The sequence below is a fragment of the Tauraco erythrolophus genome, chromosome 16, assembly GCF_009769465.1.
Source record: "Tauraco erythrolophus isolate bTauEry1 chromosome 16, bTauEry1.pri, whole genome shotgun sequence".
Lineage (NCBI taxonomy): Eukaryota > Metazoa > Chordata > Aves > Musophagiformes > Musophagidae > Tauraco > Tauraco erythrolophus.
The window spans coordinates 20,606,186-20,626,407 of NC_141480.1; the positions used below are offsets into that span (position 1 = coordinate 20,606,186).

Below are 20,222 nucleotides of genomic sequence, written 5' to 3' on the forward strand. Positions count from 1 at the left end.
AAAGTACATCTGTCTCTCACATTCTTCTTCTTTAGGTATCATTGACTTACCTGTAACATCACTTGTAGTTCTTTCAAAAATAAACATTTGCAGGGGAGGGGAATGCCTTCTAAGAGACACTTGCCCTTAAAGTTATCACCCCTTTTCTGGAGAAGACTAGGATACGAAAAATGACTCACATTCTGCAAAAGCCTTTAAGCACTTCTTTCTCTCACTAGCAAGACTAAGAGCAGAGAGGTAACCAAGGAGAGGTTCAGAGAAGGCTCGCCAAATCTGATCAAAATTTGGAAAAGCTTCTGTTTCACCACACGATGCCCCATCAAAGACAATGGATCAAAGGTGTGTATGGGAGATGTCTTCACATCACAGAGAACACCAAGGCACAAGGATATCAACAACTTCTGGAGGTCCTATGAGGTATAGCAAGCAACTCTGTGTGTTGGGCGTTTTCCAAGTTTTTATATTTGAATACTCTATCCCAAGCCCTGGGAAATGAAATCTCCACCTAAGCAGACATTATCCAGTCCTACACAGTCCATGCACAAGGAGAGGAAATGAAGCACACACACATTACACGCATCTCCTCATCTCACCTGCTTACAAATCCTGCATGAGAAGGAAGAGGAACAATGAACCATCATGGCAACATCAACAGCTGTGGAAGCTACTACAAACGCCCACCACTACACAACGACAGCACGTTGGAGCCCTACCCTCTCACACCACTTTTCTCAAAACAAGCGGGAAACGGTTCATCGGGCAACGTTCAGCAAGTCTGCATCTCATCGCCACTTACCAACATGTTACCTACATCAGTCAGGCAGCAGCAATAATTACATGTCTGTGGTGGTAGATCTTCATAATCTTAAAGACATTGTGGGAGTTTCAATACCATGTCACTATCTCAAGGATCCAGAAGGCCTCCAACTCCAGACCCTTGGAGCCTGGGAAAGGATCCTGCAAAAGAACACTCTGTGCCCATCCTGACACATGCTTTCCTCTAGGCATCCTCCATTTCCCACTCTCAACATGCATTCTCAAGAAAAGCGCATAATTTCCCATTCTTGTCGTAAGACATGGCCCATGCTCTTACAAGGATTTCCACTTCCCTCACACAACTCTTCCCACTGCTCGAGATCACCCTTCACATCAGGATATGCCCAGAAACGTACTCAGTGCCACTGCCACATTCATCTCCATGAACATGTCTCAGTTTCCTTTCAGCCCTGTTTTTGCAGACTCTTCCATCAATGACAGCACCATCGGAAAACACATAGATGATATGGCACACACGGTGTCCAGCAGACTCTCCGCAGCTGACCCTTCATGTTTTGCAAGGCTTCAGCAATCTCAGATGGAAATCTTACACACCTTTAAGCAATACTATTTTAAAAGATGATCAGAGGATCATTACCTTTGAAAAGATCCTTGACACCATCAAGTCCAACCATTTACCCTAACCACTACGTCTTTAAATACCTCCAGGGATGGTGGATCAACCCCTTCCCTGGGCAGCCTGTGCCAATGCTTGACAACCCTTTTGGTGAAGAAAGTTTTCCAACATCAATCTAAACCTCCCCTGTCCCACACACTTGAGGCCGCTTCCCCTTGGCCCAGACTTGCTACTTGGGAAAAGACATCGACACCTACCTCATTACAATCTCCTTTCATGGAGTTAGTAGAGGTCTCCCGTCAGCTTCCTTGCATGCAGCACAGACAACCCCAGTTCCTTCAGCTACTCCTCATAAGACACGTGCTCCAGACCCTTCACCAGCTTCGTTGCCCTCCTTTGGACAAGCTCCAGCACCTCAAGACTTTCTTGTAGAGAGGGCTCAAACTGAACACAGTATTCAAGGTGTGGCCTCAGCAGTGCTGAGTACAGGGGACAATCACTTCCCTAGTCCTGCTGGCCACACTACTTCCGATATAAGACAGGATGCTATTGGCCATCTCTTGGCCACCCTTGCCCACACGCTGGCTCACGTTCAACCGTCTGTCAAGCAACATGCAACCAGGTCCTTTTCCACCAAGCAGCTTTCCGGCCACTCTTCCCCAATCCTTTAGCGTTCCATGGGGTGGTTGTGATTCGATTGCAGGACTCTCAACATGTAGCCTTGTTGACCCTCATACAATTGGCTTTGGCCCATCGATCCAGCCTGTCCAGATCCCTCTGTAGAGCCTTCCTACCCTTAAGAAGGTCAACACTCCCACCTCTCTTGGTGTCGTCTGAGTTACTGAAGGTGCACTCGATCCCTTCACTGATAAACATATTGAACAAAAACGGCCCCAGTTCTGAGCCCTGCAGAACACCCCTGGTGACCAGCCGCCAACAGGAACGAACTCCATTCACCACACTCCTGGGGCCTGGCCAGCCAGCCCAGTCTTGACACAGCAAAGAGTACACCCATCAAGCCATGAGCAGCCAATTTCTCCCAGAGAGTGCTCTGGGGAACAGTGTCAAAGGCTTACTAAAGTCCGATAGACAACATCCACAGCCTTGCCCTCATTCACTAAGTGGGTCACCTTGTCATAGAAGGAGATCAGGATAGTTAAGCAGGACCTACCTTTCACAAAGCTAGTTGGGACAGCTCTAATGGCAATGGGCTTGGATTTCATGCACTGAAATAGAGCCACTCAAATGCTGATCACACAGCACTGAAACAGATGATATCTAATCTGCAGGACAATTTGGAGATGTTTGGGTTTTTTTAGCTAGAAAAAGAAAGTTTACACAGATTCTTTAAGTTGTCACTGCTGATCCAAATATTGAAAGAACATAAAAAGTTTTCCACACGAACCCACATCTGATCAAGCACAGGGAGCAGTCCCCAGCAAAAACAAACTGTCAGTAATGGTGCCTGGGGGACTGTCAGCACCACAGCCTGCATCTCTTGCAGTTCTTCATCAAGCTCGACTGAAAATGCTGCCATCAGTAAGCAAGAGCTTCTTGAAGCTGATATTGTGGCACCTCTCATACACAATTGGCACTGATTTTATCTAAAGTAGAATGACTCACACCTGGAAAGAGCAAAACTCAGCTGAGAGAATGAAGTACCACCAACCTTAGGAGAAGATCAGGTTCGGAGACAAGGTAAGAAACCTGAAGGTGCACTAGCTCATGAGGACCTGACGCGATGCATCCGCATGCTCCTGAGGCAACTGGCAGACAAAGTTGCTAAGCCATTATCCATCATATTTGAAAAGTTGAGGCAGTCCGGTGAAGTTCCCAGTGACCAGACAATGGGAAACATAACCACCAGTCTTAAAAAGGGAAAAAAGGAAGACCCAGGGAACTACAGGCCAGTCAGTCTCACCTCTCTGCCCAGCAAGATCATGGAGTAAACCCTCCTGGAAACTATGCTAAGGCACATGGAATACAGAGAGGTGACTGGTGACATCCAACATGGCTTCACTAAGGCCAAATCATACCTGACAATTCTGGTGGCCTTCTATGACAGTGTTACAGCATTGGTGGACAAGGGAAGATGACTGATATCATCCACCTAGAATGGAATAGAATGGTTAGGGCTGGAAGGGACCTTCAAAGGTCATCTAGTCCAACCCCCCTGCAAGGAACAGGGACATCTCCAACTAGATCAGGTTGCTCAGGGCCTCGTCCAACCTGGCCTTGAACGTCTCCAGGGATGGAGCATCCACCACCTCTCTGGGCAACCTGTTCCAGTGTTCTACAACTCTCATGGTAAAAATTTTTTCCTAATATCCAATCTGAATCTACCTCCCTCTATTTTAAAACCATTACCCCTTGTCCTATCACAACAGGCCCTCTGAACAGCCTCTCCCCATGAGGAGAGGCTCTCCCACCTGACTGATACTGTCTAGCACAACATCCTTGTCTCTATAATGGAAAGACATGGATTTGACAGGTGGATCACTCAATGAATAAGGAACTAGCTGCACAGTTCACACTCAAAGAGTCACGGTCAATGGCAACGTCTGGGTGGAGACAGTGACGAGTGGTGTCCCTCAGGGGCCTGTATCAGGACCAGCATTACATACATCTTTGTCGAGGATGTGGACAATGGGACTGAGTGAACCCCATCAAGTTTGCAGATGACAGCGAGATGAGTGCTGTGGTTGATTCGCAGAGGGAAGGGATGCCATCCAGAGAGAGACCCTGACATGCTACAGAGGTAGGCCTCTGCAAACCTCAAGAAGTTCAATATGGTCCTGGCACCTGGTCAGGGCAATCCCAAAGGACGGATACAGGCGGGGCAATGAGGGGATTGAGAGAAGCATTGAGGAGATGGGCTTGGAGGTGATGGTGGATGAAAAACTGAATATGAGCCAGCAATGTGCACTCACAGCCAAGAAAAACAATCGTGTCCCTGCACTGCACCAAAGAAGTGTGGCTAGCACGTCAGGGAGGTGATTTTCCCCCCTCTACTCTGCCCTTGTGACACCCAGAACCTCCTGACACAGATTGACACATGGAGCAGAGACGCAGCTGTAGTTTCGTGGGGAAGGGACTCCACGCTGGAGCGAGTGGCTGCATCCTAAGAAGATTCTGACTATGAGGGGAAAACCGGTGCTGGAACCATCTGATGGGTAAGGATTGCATCCTTAAGGAAGGACTCACATGGAGGAAAGATCATGGAGAGGACTGTCTTGCATGAGGGGCAGCCCATGTTGGAGCAGGGGAAGAGTGTAAGGAATGTCCCCCCAATCAGGAAGGAGCAGCAGAAACAGCATGTGAGGATTGTACCTGCAACACCCCATTCCCCATCCCCCTTGCACTGCTGAGTGGGGAGGAGGTAGAACCAGGAAGAAGGGGAGGGGTGGGGGAAGGTGTTTTAAGATCTGGCTTTGTTTCTCATTATCCTCTCTCAAGTAACTGACAACAATTGAAGTTCATTTTGTCTCCGAACACATGGGCCACAGTGGTGGGTGACTCCCTCCCTGTTCTTATCTCAACCCTCAAACCTTTTGTTACTGTTTTTTCCTCTCCACCCCACTGGGGAGAGAGGAGTGAGTGAGCATGGCCCCATGGTAGCTTAGCTACCGGGCTGGGGCTAAACCGCAACACCTACTCTGGGACATGCGTTCCCAAGACAAGCACATCATTCCCATTCTTGTCTCCTTATGACACGTCCCAGCTTGAAACCCCACCCTGAGCACGACCCAGGCCTTTGCACCTAAATACTTAATCACCTTTTCAGCAATTTCCGCTGGAAACTCTACAGAGTTACATGTTACAGTTCTTCAAGATTCTGTGATCAGAGCAGTGACAGCTCAGATCCCACTCCACATGGATTTCATTCTTCGAGAGAACCACACCAAATGCCAAAGCACAAACGCGTTCACGTTTTCAACTGGGTGGGAAAATTTCCACACAGAAAACCAGAGCCAAACTACTCTGCAGGGTTGCTGTGTACATGCACACATCAGAACGAGCCATGTGTAAGAGGGACACAGCATCTCTACCGAGGCTACTGTGCAAGTGCACACGTAGGGGGAATCAAGAGCACAAAGAATTATACCCGTCTCATCATGTGCCTTTACCAACCCTTCCCAAACAGTACAAAGGAAAACATCATGTAAACATAAAGTTTTGTGAAAGCTACTACAGATGCTCACCAGTACACAATGAGAGCAAACTGAAGCACTACCCTCCCACAACAACCTTCTCAAAAGAAGAGAGAAAAGGTCCCTCTGACAATATTCAGCAATCGCTCCCTTACCCGCACTTATCAACACATTATCTACGTCCAGGCAGGCAGCAACACAAGGACTGTCTCTGGTGGGAGATCTTCATAACCTCAAAAGACACTGTGGGCATTTCAATACCGTGTAACTATCTCAAGACCCAGAATGCCTCTTACTCCAGACTCTTCCAGCCTAGGAAGGGATCCAGGATCCACCATTCCTCATGCTAGCACATGTGTTCTCAAGAGAAGCACATCATCTCCCATTCTTGTCTTCTTATGACACGGCCTGTGGTCTTTCCCAAGGATTTCCGTAGCATTTCTATGACAGAACACCTGAGCTGGGCTGCTCTGCAGGGTCTGGTATGTATGTGCACCTATCATAATGAGAGAATATTGACAAGAGGACACACCATCTCTACTGAGGCTGGCCTATGGAAGTGGATGAGAAGGGGAAGTTGAGTGCACAGAGGTCACACCCTCCTGCTTATATCGGCACTTAAAAATTCTACTGAGGACAACAGAAGCATCACAGCATCAGCAACAGCTAATGAAGCTCCTGTAGATGCCCATCACTATGCAAGGAGAGCAGATTGAATCGCTATGTCCCACAACAACTTTTCCAAATCAGCAGTGGCAGCATCAGACAGTGTTCAGCAGCTTGTATCTCACCTGCTTTCATCATGACATTACCATTGCAATCAGGCAGCAGCAGCACAAGGGACTCTCTCTAGTACCAGTTATTCATAATGTCAGGGGACATTGTTGGCATTTCAATACCATACGCTATGTAAAGATGCAGAAGACCTCCAACTCCAGACTGTTGGAGCCTGGAAAAGAATTCTGGGTAGCATGGCTCTGTGCCATCCTGTCTCATGCTTACCTTGAAGCATCCTCCGTTCCCCACTCTGGGACATGCATTCTCCAGATAAGCACACCATCTCCCATTCTTGTCTTGTTATGACATGGCCCATTCTCTTCCCAAGGATTTCCATTTCCCTCACACAACTCTTCCCCACTGCTCAAGGTCACCCTTCACATCAAGACATGGCCAGGCCCTACTCACTGCCATTAACAACATTCACCCGTTCCACATGCCACAGTGTCGTGGGTTAGGTTTAAACGGTCCGCCCCACACACAGCCAGTCACTCCCCCTCCCCCACCCCAGGAATGAGGGAGAGAATTAAAGGATAAACGGGAAACCGTGGGGTTGAGATAAGAGTGATTTAATACAGATGATTTAATACACAGATAGGTGCTCACCACCCCTCGTATGCGAAGCCCGTCTCGTCCCGAAAACTGCAAATCCCGGACGAACGTGAGGCCCCGAAATAGAGAGGGGCAGAGAGGGAGAGAAAGAGAGAGAGAGAGAAAGAAAAAAAACAGCAGAGCAACAGCGCAGCAAGCGCAAAAGAGCAAAAGTGCAAAAAGAGCAAAAGCGCAAAAGCCCTTCTTCCCGGCTGACCCTCACTTTTATACTGGGCATGACGCTGCATGATATGGAATACTAATTGGCCGGTTTGGCCCTCAGTCTTAAGTTCCACACAAATCACAAGGGGAATCGTGTCCCCCTTGTCCCAGCTATGCTCCCCCCTTATCCCACCGTGTTTCTGTACTCCGCACACTGAAAAGTCCTTGGAGTTTCACTTCCAACCACAAACATCAGCTTGCTATCAGCATTCTTCTCAGAGTGAGCCTCTGAGTGAAACCAAAACAGGGAGCTCTTCTGGCTGTTAAAAAAAAAACTCTGTCCCAGCCAAAACTGGGACACACAGTTTCCTTCCCGCCCAACTCAAGGCTCATTCCAGCTTCTGCAGATGCTTCCCAGCAACGAAGGGAACATACAAACACACAGAGGTGTCATATTCATGGGGATCAGGAAACTCTCTGCAGCTGGGCTGTCATGATACTGAAAACTGATGTCGTTGGCACCTCTCATCCCAATCAACGCTAATTTTATTCAGCTCACACCCAGAACAGCAAAGCAAGAGCCGAGGGGCTCCGACAACGATGCCGAGCCAAAGGCAAAGGTCCCGTTAACATCCACAAGCACCCACCAAGCACCCACTGCCCACACGCCCCGCGGACTCAGTCACCCTCCCACCAACGCCTGACCAGTGGCCCTCACGGAAGGGCCACAAGGACACCCAGAAGGGCCAGAAAGGAGAAGGGGCCCCGGGGCAAGGGGCGAGGGAAGGGCCACTGACCGTGTCCAGCAGAGCGGGCGCCTCCGGCTGCGTCTCCTTCGCCGCGGGGGCCGGGCGGCGGCGGGAAGTTGGGGCTGAAAACCATCAGGTCGCTCTTGCCCGCGCCCTCCGCCACGCACAGGCTCCGGCTCTGGCGCTGCGAGTACGACCAGCTCCCCACTTCGCTGGCGCACACCAGCGCCGCCGGCCCGGGCCCCGACAGCACGGCCGCCCGCGGCGCCCACCGCCACGCCCCGTACAGCACCAGCGCCAGCACGAACACGCTCGACACTGCGCAGATGGCCACCACCAGCCACACGTTCGTCCACGACGACCACGACGAAGTGCCTCCCTCTGCCGCCCGCACACCCGACCCGACGACGACGAGAAACGACGACGACGACGAGCCCGCGGCCGCCAGCGCCGCCTCGGCGCCCTCCACCAGCGACAGGCTCAGCGTGGCCGTGGCCGAGCGCGCCGGCTCCCCGTGGTCCCGCACCACGATCACCAGCCTCTGCCGCGGGCCGTCCGCCTCCTCCAGCGCCCGCGCCGTGCTCACCTCGCCGCTGTACAGCCCCACGCGGAACGGGCCCTTCCCCCGCGGCTCCCACAGCTCGTAGCGCAGCCACGCGTTGTAGCCCGAGTCCGCGTCCACCGCGCGGATCTTCGCCACCACCTGCCCCGCCGGCGCCCCCCACGACGCCCACGCCCACAACACCCCCGACTCCGGACCCGCACCCGGACCCCCCGCCGCCTCGGGCCCCGGCCCGCCGCCCGCAGCCGGCAGCAGCGCCGGCGCGTTGTCGTTCTCGTCCACCACGAACAGCTGCACCGTCGCGTTGCCGCACAGCGGCGGCTCCCCCGCGTCCACCGCCCGCACCTCGAACTCCAGCACCTGCACCTCCTCGTAGTCCAACGGACGCACCGCCCACAGGCGCCCGCTCTCCGCGTCCACCGACACGTAGCTCGACGCCGAGCGCCACCCGACGCCCGGCCCCGCGCCCCCGCCGCCGCCCTCCGCCACCGAGTAGCTCACGCGCCCGTTGCCCGCCTCGTCCGGGTCCCGCGCCCACAGCCGCGCCAGCTCCGCGCCCGCCGCGTTGTTCTCCCGCGCCAGCACCGTGTACACGGCCTGCGCGAACGCCGGCGCGTTGTCGTTCACGTCCGACACCGACACCCGCAGCCCGCGCCTGCCAACCAGCGACGGCGACCCGCCGTCCTCCGCCCGCACCTCCACCTCGTACTCCGACACCCGCTCCCGGTCCAGCGCCTCCCGCACCACCAGCGAGTACGACCCCGCGAACGTCGACACCAGACCGAACGGCCCCGCCGGCCACACCGCGCACCGCACGCGACCGTTCGCCCCCGAGTCCCGGTCCGACACGCTCAGCAGCGCCACCACCGTCCCCACCGACGCGTCCTCCGGCACCGGCACCGACAGCGACGTCACCCGCACCTCCGGCGCGTTGTCGTTCACGTCCAGCACCTCCAGCTCAACGCTGCAGTGACCCGACAAAGGGGGGGTCCCTTTGTCTTTCGCTTCGATTTGCAACTCGTGCAAATGGGCATCTTCAAAGTCCAGGGCGCCCGTCAGTCTAATGTCCCCCGTTTTGGGATCAACAGTGAATAGGTCTCTGTTACCTGCAGGTACCGAACTGACGATGCTGTAAGAAAACTCCTGATTAACACCCTCGTCCGGATCTGTGGCGTTCACCCGCGTCACCAGCGTCCCCTCTCCAGCGCTCTCCGGCAGCTGCACTTTATACACCGACTGGTTGAACTGGGGCGCGTTGTCGTTCGCGTCCAGCACCGAGATCACCAGCTCCATCGTGCCCGTCAGAGACGGACGGCCCCCGTCACTCGCTGTCAGCACCAACCGGTGCACAGGCACTGCCTCCCGGTCCAGAGGTTTCACGAGCACCAGGAACAGGGACTTCCTATTTTCATCAGAGGATTTAACATCCAGCGTAAAGTGCTCGCTGGGGCTGAGCGTGTAGGAGAGCTGCGCGTTGGCTCCCACATCGGCATCCGACGCCCCCTCCAGCGGGAAACGAGACCCCGGCAGCGTGGTGAATTCCGCGATGCTGAGGTTTTTGCGGGCGGCGGGGAAGCGCGGGGCGTTGTCGTTGATGTCGGTGACCTCCAGCTCCACGTGGAAGACGCGCAGCGGCCGCTCCAGCAGCACCTCCAGCCGCAGGGCGCACGGCGCGCTCTTCCCGCACAGCTCCTCCCGGTCCAGCCGCGCGCTCACCACCAGCGCCCCGCTCGCCCCGCTCACCTCCACGCTCGCCCGCCGGCCCGGCGCCACCAGCCGCAGCCGCCGCGCCTCCGCCTCGCCCGCCTCCAGGCCCAGGTCCTGCGCCAGACGCCCCACCACCGTCCCGCCCTTCGCTTCCTCCGCCACCGAGTACCGCACCTGCCCGCCGACCACTGCCCAGGCCGCCTGCAGCACCACCACCCGCACCGCCCACACGCACCACCCCGCCATCGCCGCCGCCGACACCGGCCCTTACCCGGGCCCCGCACGGCTCCCCGCCGCCGCCCGCACGCCCCGGCTCTCCTCACCGCCCCGCCCCGCGCCGCGCCGCCCCCCCGCGCTCACAGCCGGGCTCTCCGCCGCACCGGGGCGGAGCCGCCTCGCCGCTCCCACGCCGTTCCTGAGCCTGCAGCGACACCGTGTGCTGCTCCGACGCCGCACACGCTCCCGCCGCACTTCGCTTGCCGCGCTTGCCTTCTCCCTGCTTTTCTTCTTCCTCCTTCTCCTTTCTCTTTCCCACTTGCGCATTTTCCTTTTCTACTTCCTTTCCTTCCTTCTCCTCTCTCAGCTTTCTGCTCTTTCCTCTTTTGCTTTCTTCTCTTCCTTCTCCTTTCCGTTCTCTCCCGGCCGTGCCCGATTCTTCACTCCCCTTTCCCTTCTCTTTCCATCCTTCGCTCTTCTTTACCCCCGCTCGCAGCTCAACAGTCGCCTCCGGTGCCGCGGCGGCGAACATCAAAGACGGAGCCATCAGCGCTAATTACGGGCATCAGCGCTAATGACGGGCTATCAGCGCCGGAGCGCGGTACTCTAACCAAGGCGGAAGCTGTAGAGACCAGCTCCCTTCGGCGACTAGAGGTGACATGGTGCGTGCTGGTCATCTTGTCTATTATCTCGTCCTTCCTTCCTCCCTTCCCTTCTTTTCTTTCTTTTCTTCTTTACTTGCTTTTTCACTTCGCTAGATTTCTTCCTTGTTTTTTTCTTTTCTTCTGCGATTCTTCCGCAAGTTAATGTTGCAACCTCGTCATCTCCTTTACTGTTTATTCCTTGTTTCTCCTTTTGTCATCTTCCTTTCCTTTTCAGTTTCTTCCTTGCTTCCCTTCTTCCTTCCTTGTTTCTTTCTTTCTCCTTTTCACTCACTCACCACCTTTCTCTGTACACTCACTACGTTCGGGCGTATCAGTAAACTCATTTATCTTTTCTTACGTTATTTTATTTCTCTCTAGTGCTTGCTTCGTTCTGGTTTCATTTTCTTTCTCCTTACTTCCTTCCTCGTTTTCCTTCCTCTTTCATTTCTTATTTCTCATTCTTTTTCGGCACCTTTTTCATTCTTCATCTCTTCCTTTCACTTCCATTAATCTTTTTCCTCTTTCCTCGTTTTTCCCTTTCTCTTCCTTCTTTTTTGCCTCACCCAGTTTTATCCTTGCCTCCTCTTTAATTTTGCTTTCATCCATGTCTCCTCTTTTTTCGCCTTTACCAAAATATTTTCTACATGTCTACAATACAATCAACATGGAGCACGGACATGCCCTTTGGCAAGAGCTCTCCTTCCTCTGCCCTCACGCCTTCCATCCTTCCAGACGAGGAACAACCTTCCTGCTTTCCTCCAGTCTATGCACGACAGACACTCTGACTCTTCACCTCTCCTTCTGGCAAGAAAATCACACTCTTCAGCCCTCGTCCTCTCAAGACATGAATCCACCATCCTCTGAAACACAAAACCAAGACCTTGGACATTTGTGCAAAAACACTCCAGTGAGCCCAAACAACACTCAGGGATGCTTTCCTTTGGAAACTCAAACTCATTACAGCCCAGCACAACAAATCTCTGAGAAGGCTGAAAAAGAACGGACCAACCACAGCTCCCGAGCACTCCTCATGTACCTCTTCTTCTGGCCTCATTTTCCACCTCCACAATGAATGGTGAGCTCTTGCTTTCCCTTTCAGACAGGCATGCACTGCCAGAACAACAAAGCAAGAAACTCGGTGCCCAGGGGCATTAGTCTACTCCAAATACCTCTCACTCAGCAGCCACCTCTCAAAAGCCACCAAGGTAACACCACGGCATTCTCACTGACAATATCCCCTTAACTCCCAACACAGCCACTCCCAGAAACACATCAGGGTCCCTCCTCCAGACGCGCTGGCTGTCACTTGCTCACACTGTGACCAAAAGCTCCAAGAAAGGAACGAGAGCAGGCAGTGGTGCTTTGCTGCTCCAATTATACAATATCTCAACTTGGAAGAGACCCATAAGGATCATCGAGTCCAACTCCCAATCCAGGCAACATCTGGCCAATCCAAGATGAAGATACAACAAGAACAAAAACAGGAGCAAAAGTACATCTTTGTCTCTCAGACTCATATTGTTTAGGTAGGAGCAACTTACCTGTAGCATCACTCATTGCTTCTTCAGAAAAGAAACACTTGCAGGGGAGGGAAACGGCTTCTAAGGGACATTTGCCCTTAACGTTAGCACAGATTTCCAGGGAAGATGGAGTGGAAAAAATGACCCACGTTCTGCAAAGCCTTTAAATCACCAGACAGTCACAGTGCTCCCTGATGTCCTTCTGTCACAGGGGAAGCAGGGAGGGACACCTGAAAGCTCAGGACATTCTCTCAATGCTAACCTCAGCTGAGGACACTGGAAAGGCCATTCCCTGCACTGATGGCTAACTCTATCCCATGCCCTGGGAAATGGCATCACCACATCCAAGCAGACATTCTTCAGTCCTTCCACAATGACACAGATCGTCTTCTACCCACCATCTTCATTTCCATCAGGGAAGACTCTTCCCCACTCCAAGTCATCCTCCCTATCACACATGTCCAGGCCCTATTCGGTACCACTCACACGATCAGAGCCAAAATACTCAGACATTGCTCAACACCAACAACATCCCCACCTCTAAACCCCACCCTGACCATGACCCAGACTTTTGCACAGCCTCACCTTTCCTCGTGACTGACACAAAGAACACAAAATGGCTGCAAAACCACATAGTGTCTGGCAGACATTTCCCAGATGCCTGGACTTCACCCTAAAGACTTTGTGCCTTTTCAGAAATTGTAGGAGGAAACACCACAGAGCTGCACGTTTGAGTTCTTAAAAATTCTGTGATTGCAATTATGACGGCTCCGATCCCACTCCACATGGATTTCATTCTTGCAGAGAATCATACCAAATATCAAAGTGTAATCGCTCTCACGATATCAACTGGGTGGGAGAGCATGTATCAAAGTCCTCCTTTCCTTTCTCTTCTATTCTCTCTTCCTTTTCTCTTTTGTCTTTCCTCCTTCTTCCCTTTCTCCCTCTTTCTTTCCTGGTCTCTCCTGCCCTCATCTTGACTCCTGTTCTCTGTTGCTTCCATCCTCGTCTCCTCTTTTCTTTTTCCCATTTACCAAAATATTTGACACATGACTACACCACACTTGCCAGGAGGCATGGAAATGTCCTTTGACAAGAGTGCTCATTCCCCTCCCTTCTGCCTTCCATGCCTACAGATGGGCAACAACTTTCCTGCTTTCCTCCATGCTATGCAAGACAGACTGACCCTGCACCTCCCTTCCACTTCTGGAACAAGATCACACTCAGCAGCCTTCAGTCCACTCGAGGACTTGCCAAACAACAGAGCACGGCAATCATATGGCAAAGAACAGCTCTGCTACGTCACAGCAGAATCCACCACCCTCTGAAACACAGGCTCGAGTCCCAGGTACTTGGACATTCTGCAAACAGGCTCCAGTGAGTCCAAACAACGCACAAAGGGTCCTTCATTCAGGAACTCAAACCCATCACAGCCCAGAATGACAATTCTTGCTGACAGAAGAAAACCAAAGGTTCCCATTCCACTTCACTGAAACGCAAGGCTGGTCAAAGTCTTGAATACAGAGAGCACTTTTCTCCCTTGCTAGCAAGAGAGATGAGCAGAGAGATGACCGAGGAGAGCTTTACAGAAGGCAGACAAAATGATTCAAGCTTCAAAAGTCTTCTGTTTGACCAATAACATACTACATTCAAGAGAATATGATTAAAGGAATCCTCATGCAGGAATACCACAGAGGGCAAAAGGGTGAAAGAGCGTACACAATTTCTGGAGGTCCTGAGAGGATGCCAAGCAAGCAGCTCTGCATCAGGCCTCTTATCAAGGTTTTCTACTGGCAATCTCTATGACACGCCATGGGTAATGTGATCTCCAGCTAAGCAGACATTCTCAAGTTCTTCCACAATGACTCAGTCCGTGTTCTACCCAGCATCTTCATCTCCATTAGCCAAGACTCTTCCCCACTCAAAGTCTCTCTCCCAGTGACACATGCCCAGGCCCTACCCATGCCACTATGAGCATCACTGCCACAATACCCAGACATTGCGTCACCACAATAACTTCACCCAGCTCAAAATCCCACTCTGAGCATGACCCAGCCTTTGCACAGCCTCATCTTTCCTTGTGCTCGCCACAAATAACATATGTAGTGAGTGCCACTCACTCTCTGGCAGACACCTTCCACATGCATGAACATCACTCTAAATACTTGGCACTTTTAAGCATTTTTAGGTGGAATCTCTATAGAGCTGCAAGTTAGAGTACTTCAAGATCCTATGACAGCTCTGATACCACTCCTCACAGATTGCATTCTTTGAGAGAACCACACCAAATGCTGAAGCACAAGCACACTCACGTTTTCAACTGAGTGGGAAAATTTGTACCATGGAAAAACAGAGCTGGTTTGGCGTGTACGTGCACACATCAGAACAAGCCATATGCAACAGGACACAGCATCTCTACCGAGGCTACTGTGCAAGTGCACACGTAGCGGAAGTCAAGAGCACAAAGATTACACTCATCGTATGCCCTCACAATCCTTCCTTAGTAAGACAAAGGAACAATCATGGCAAGATCAAGCCTGTGGAAGCTACTACAGACGCCCACCACTACACAAGGAGAGCACCTCCCACAACACCCTTCTCAAAACAAGAGAGAAAAGGTCCCTCTGACAGCATTCACCAATCTGTACCTTATCCCCCCCTTACCAACACATTGCCTACGTCAGGCAGGCAGCAGCACAAGGGACTGTCTCTGGTGAGAGCTCTTTATAACCTCAAAAGACATTGTGGGTATTTGAATACAATGTAACTGTCTCCAGATCCAGAAGGCCTCCAACTCCAGACCCTTCCAGTCCAGGAAAGATCCTACAAAAGAACACTCCATGCCCATCCTGACTCATGCTTCATTCTAAGCATTCTCCACTCTAGCACATGCGTTCTCAAGACAATCACATCATCTCCCATTCTTGTCTTCTTATAATATGGCCCATGGTCTTTCCCAAGGAATTCCACAGCATTTCTACAATAGAAAACCTGAGCTAGGCTGCTCTGCAGGATTTGGTTTGTACATGTACATATCGGAATGACAGAACATTGACAAAAGAACACACCATCTCTACCGGGGTCACCTATGCAAGTGCATGAAGAGGAGAAGCCAACCACGCTGCCTGAGCCATCACAGCAACATCAGTGGCTGTGGAAGCTCCTATAGATGCCCACCCCAACACAAGGATGGGACATTGAAGCACAGCCCTCCCACAATACCTTTACCAAAACAGCAGAAAAAATATTAATCAGACAGTGTTCATCAAGCTCCGTCTCAGCCCCTCTTGCCAACACATTTCCTCCAGCACTCTGGCACCAGCACAAGGACTGGGTGCCAGATATTTATAGTCTCAAAAGACATTGGGGATATTTCAACACCACACACAGCCTCAAGATCCAGCAGGTCTCCAACTCCAGGCCCTTGGAGACTGGTAAAGAATCTTGGGCAGGAACACTCTGTGCCCATCCGGTCTCATGCTTTCCTCTAGTCAGCCTCCCTTCCCCACTCTAACCCTTTGTTAGAGCAGACCCTGTACTTCACATTCATGTTTCGCAATGCTTCTCACCCGGGAGCTCTGTACACCTCTGAAATGTTACACATCCATTTGTAGAGATGGTGTCAGGACACTTCTCATGGCAACGGGCATGGATTTGTCTTCTGTGAGAGAACAACCTGAATGCTGGTGAGCACAACAATGTAACGGATGGTATCTCAAGTGTCAGACACTTTAGGATTTTTGGAAAAGAAGGTTTCTAAAGGTTCCATAAGGCTTTCAATGCATAAACAAATATTGAAAACCTATCAAAACAGGACAACGTACATCAAATCATGTCATTTCTCCAGACAGGAACAGAACCCAATAACATGGTATGCAGGAGCAGGAAAAGAAAACAAAAAAATTCCCCTATCTGACAGCTACCTTGGGTCACACTCCTCTCCCTGAACACTATAGACTAAGAGAGCAAAGCAACAACATATGTGGAAAAAGAACATAAGACAAATCCGTATTGCTTTCCCTACTTTCATAATAGCCGTGTGGAGCAAGTAAAACTGGAGAAACTACACCACAATGTAAAGTCCTAGTTGTCACACTGAACCACATCTCTTGCACAGGAGAAGCACACAGGAGGAGGACAGAGTCTTCCACAAGAAACCACATCTCAGACTGAAAGGTCAGCAATCAGCAAAGGGAACAAGCAGTAAACAGGAACAAGGGGACTGTCACCACCACAGCCTGCTGGTCTCGCACCCCTTCACCAAGCTCGGGTGAAAATGCTGCACACCAGCAAGAAAGACCGTCCCGAAAAATGAGTCGTTGTCACCTCTCATCGCAAACGACACTGATTTTAGGCAACTCACTCCCAGAACAGCAAAGCAAGAGCCGAGGGGCTCCGACAACGACGCCGAGCCACAGGCAAAGGTCCCGTTAACATCCCCGAGCACCCGCCAAGCACCCACCGCCCACACGCCCCACGGACTCAGCCACCCTCCCACCAACGCCTGACCAGAGGCCCTCACGGAAGGGCTACCAGGGCCACCCGGAAGGGCCAGAAGGGAGAAGGGGCTCCGGGGCAAGGGGCGAGGAAGGGCCACTGACCGTGTCCAGCAGAGCGGGCGCCTCCGGCTGCGTCTCCTTCGCCGCGGGGCCGGGCGGCGGCGGGAAGTTGGGGCTGAAAACCATCAGGTCGCTCTTGCCCGCGCCCTCCGCCACGCACAGGCTCCGGCTCTGGCGCTGCGAGTACGACCAGCTCCCCACTTCGCTGGCGCACACCAGCGTCGCCGGCCCGGGCCCCGACAGCACGGCCGCCCGCGGCGCCCACCGCCACGCCCCGTACAGCACCAGCGCCAGCACGAACACGCTCGACACTGCGCAGATGGCCACCACCAGCCACACGTTCGTCCACGACGACCACGACGACGGCGACGCGCCGCCCTCCGCCGCCCGCACACCCGACCCCGACCCCGACGAGAACGACGACGACGACGAGCCCGCGGCCGCCAGCGCCGCCTCGGCGCCCTCCACCAGCGACAGGCTCAGCGTGGCCGTGGCCGAGCGCGCCGGCTCCCCGTGGTCCCGCACCACGATCACCAGCCTCTGCCGCGGGCCGTCCGCCTCCTCCAGCGCCCGCGCCGTGCTCACCTCGCCGCTGTACAGCCCCACGCGGAACGGGCCCTTCCCCCGCGGCTCCCACAGCTCGTAGCGCAGCCACGCGTTGTAGCCCGAGTCCGCGTCCACCGCGCGGATCTTCGCCACCACCTGCCCCGCCGGCGCCCCCCACGACGCCCACGCCCACAACACACCCGACTCCGGACCCGACGCCGCCGAGCCCCCCGCCGCCTCGGGCCCCGGCCCGCCGCCCGCAGCCGGCAGCAGCGCCGGCGCGTTGTCGTTCTCGTCCACCACGAACAGCTGCACCGTCGCGTTGCCGCACAGCGGCGGCTCCCCCGCGTCCACCGCCCGCACCTCGAACTCCAGCACCTGCACCTCCTCGTAGTCCAACGGACGCACCGCCCACAGGCGCCCGCTCTCCGCGTCCACCGACACGTAGCTCGACGCCGAGCGCCACCCGACGCCCGGCCCCGCGCCCCCGCCGCCGCCCTCCGCCACCGAGTAGCTCACGCGCCCGTTGCCCGCCTCGTCCGGGTCCCGCGCCCACAGCCGCGCCAGCTCCGCGCCCGCCGCGTTGTTCTCCCGCGCCAGCACCGTGTACACGGCCTGCGCGAACGCCGGCGCGTTGTCGTTCACGTCCGACACCGACACCCGCAGCCCGCGCCTGCCAAGCAGCGACGGCGACCCGCCGTCCTCCGCCCGCACCTCCACCTCGTACTCCGACACCCGCTCCCGGTCCAGCGCCTCCCGCACCACCAGCGAGTACGACCCCGCGAACGTCGACACCAGACCGAACGGCCCCGCCGGCCACACCGCGCACCGCACGCGACCGTTCGCCCCCGAGTCCCGGTCCGACACGCTCAGCAGCGCCACCACCGTCCCCACCGACGCGTCCTCCGGCACCGGCACCGACAGCGACGTCACCCGCACCTCCGGCGCGTTGTCGTTCACGTCCAGCACCTCCACCACCACCTTGCAGTGACCCGACAAAGGGGGGGTCCCTTTGTCTCTCGCTTCGATTTCTATCTCGTACGAACGGACGTCTTCAAAGTCCAGGGCGCCCGTCAGTCGGATCTCCCCCGTCTTCGGATTTAAAATGAAATGGTTTAATCCGTTTGGAGGAAAAGCTGTGCTCGTAGTAAACGTCATATCGCCATTGCTTCCTAAGTCCGGATCCGTGGCGTTCACCCGCGCCACCAACGTGCCCTCTCCAGCATCCTCCGGCAGCTGCACTTTATACACCGACTGGTTGAACTGGGGCGCGTTGTCGTTCGCGTCCAGCACCGAGATCACCAGCTCCATCGTGCCCGTCAGAGACGGACGGCCCCCCGTCACTCGCCGTCACCACCAGACGGTGCACGGGCACCGTCTCCCGGTCCAGCGGTTTCAGTAGCACCAGGAACAGGGATTCTCGGTATTCTTCACTCCGATGCAAATCCAAAGAGAAGTGCTCGCTGGGGCTGAGCGTGTAGGAGAGCTGCGCGTTGGCTCCCACATCGGCATCCGACGCGCCCTCCAGTGGGAAACGAGACCCCGGCAGCGACAGCTCCGCGATGCTGAGGTTTTTGCGGGCGGCGGGGAAGAGCGGGGCGTTGTCGTTGATGTCGGTGACCTCCAGCTCCACGTGGAAGACGCGCAGCGGCCGCTCCACCAGCACCTCCAGCCGCAGGGGCGCACGGCGCGCTCTTCCCGCACAGCTCCTCCCGGTCCAGCCGCGAGCTCACCACCAGCGCCCCGCTCGCCCCGCTCACCTCCACGCTCGCCCGCCGGCCCGGCGCCACCAGCCGCAGCCGCCGCGCCTCCGCCTCGCCCGCCTCCAGGCCCAGGTCCTGCGCCAGACGCCCCACCACCGTCCCGTCCTTCGCTTCCTCCGCCACCGAGTACCGCACCTGCCCGCCGACCACCGCCCAGGCCGCCTGCAGCACCACCGCCCGCACCGCCCACACGCACCACCCCGCCATCGCCGCCGCCGCCGACACCGGCCCTTACCCGGGCCCCGCACGGCTCCCCGCCGCCGCCCGCACGCCCCGGCTCTCCTCACCGCCCCGCCCCGCGCCGCGCCGCCCCCCCGCGCTCACAGCCGGGCTCTCCGCCGCACCGGGGCGGAGCCGCCTCGCCGCTCCCACGCCGTTCCTGAGCCTGCAGCGACACCGTGTGCTGCTCCGACGCCGCACACGCTCCCCGCCGCACTTGGCTTGCCGCGCTTGCCTTCTCCCTGCTTTTCTTCTTCCTGGTTCTTCCTTTCTCTTTCCCACTTTCGCAGCTTCTTTCTCTGCTTTCTGTCCTTCCTTCTCCTCTCTCGGCTTTCTGCTCTTTCCTCTTTTGCTTTCTTGTCTTCCTTCTCCTTTCCGTTCTCTCCCGGCCGTGCCCGATTCTTCACTTCCCTTTCCCTTCTCTTTCCATCCTTCGCTCTTCTTTACCCCCGCTCGCAGCTCAACAGTCGCCTCCGGCGCCGCGGCGGCGAACATCAAAGACGGAGCCATCAGCGCTAATGACGGGCTATCAGCGCCGGAGCGCGGTACTCTACCCGAGGCGGAGGTTGTAGGGACCAGCTCCCTTCGGCGACTAGAGGTGACATCGGTGCGTTCTGGTTATCTCGTCTATCATCTTGTCCTTCCTTTTTCCCTTCCCTTCTT

At 54.8% G+C, this 20,222-nt stretch overlaps 1 protein-coding gene and 1 pseudogene across 1 annotated transcript; both read right to left on the reverse strand.

Annotated features, from left to right (window-relative positions):
* Positions 1 to 2,457: 2,457 nt before the first annotated feature.
* On the reverse strand, positions 2,458 to 10,969 carry LOC147527691 (protocadherin alpha-2-like; annotated as a pseudogene).
* A 6,032-nt stretch (positions 10,970 to 17,001) lies between these two features.
* On the reverse strand, positions 17,002 to 19,547 carry LOC104381202 (protocadherin alpha-3). Its single transcript, XM_009988868.2, is given in 3 exon segments — positions 17,002 to 18,915; positions 18,917 to 19,255; positions 19,257 to 19,547. Coding segments are annotated over 3 exon segments (2,544 nt in total).
* Positions 19,548 to 20,222: the final 675 nt, after the last annotated feature.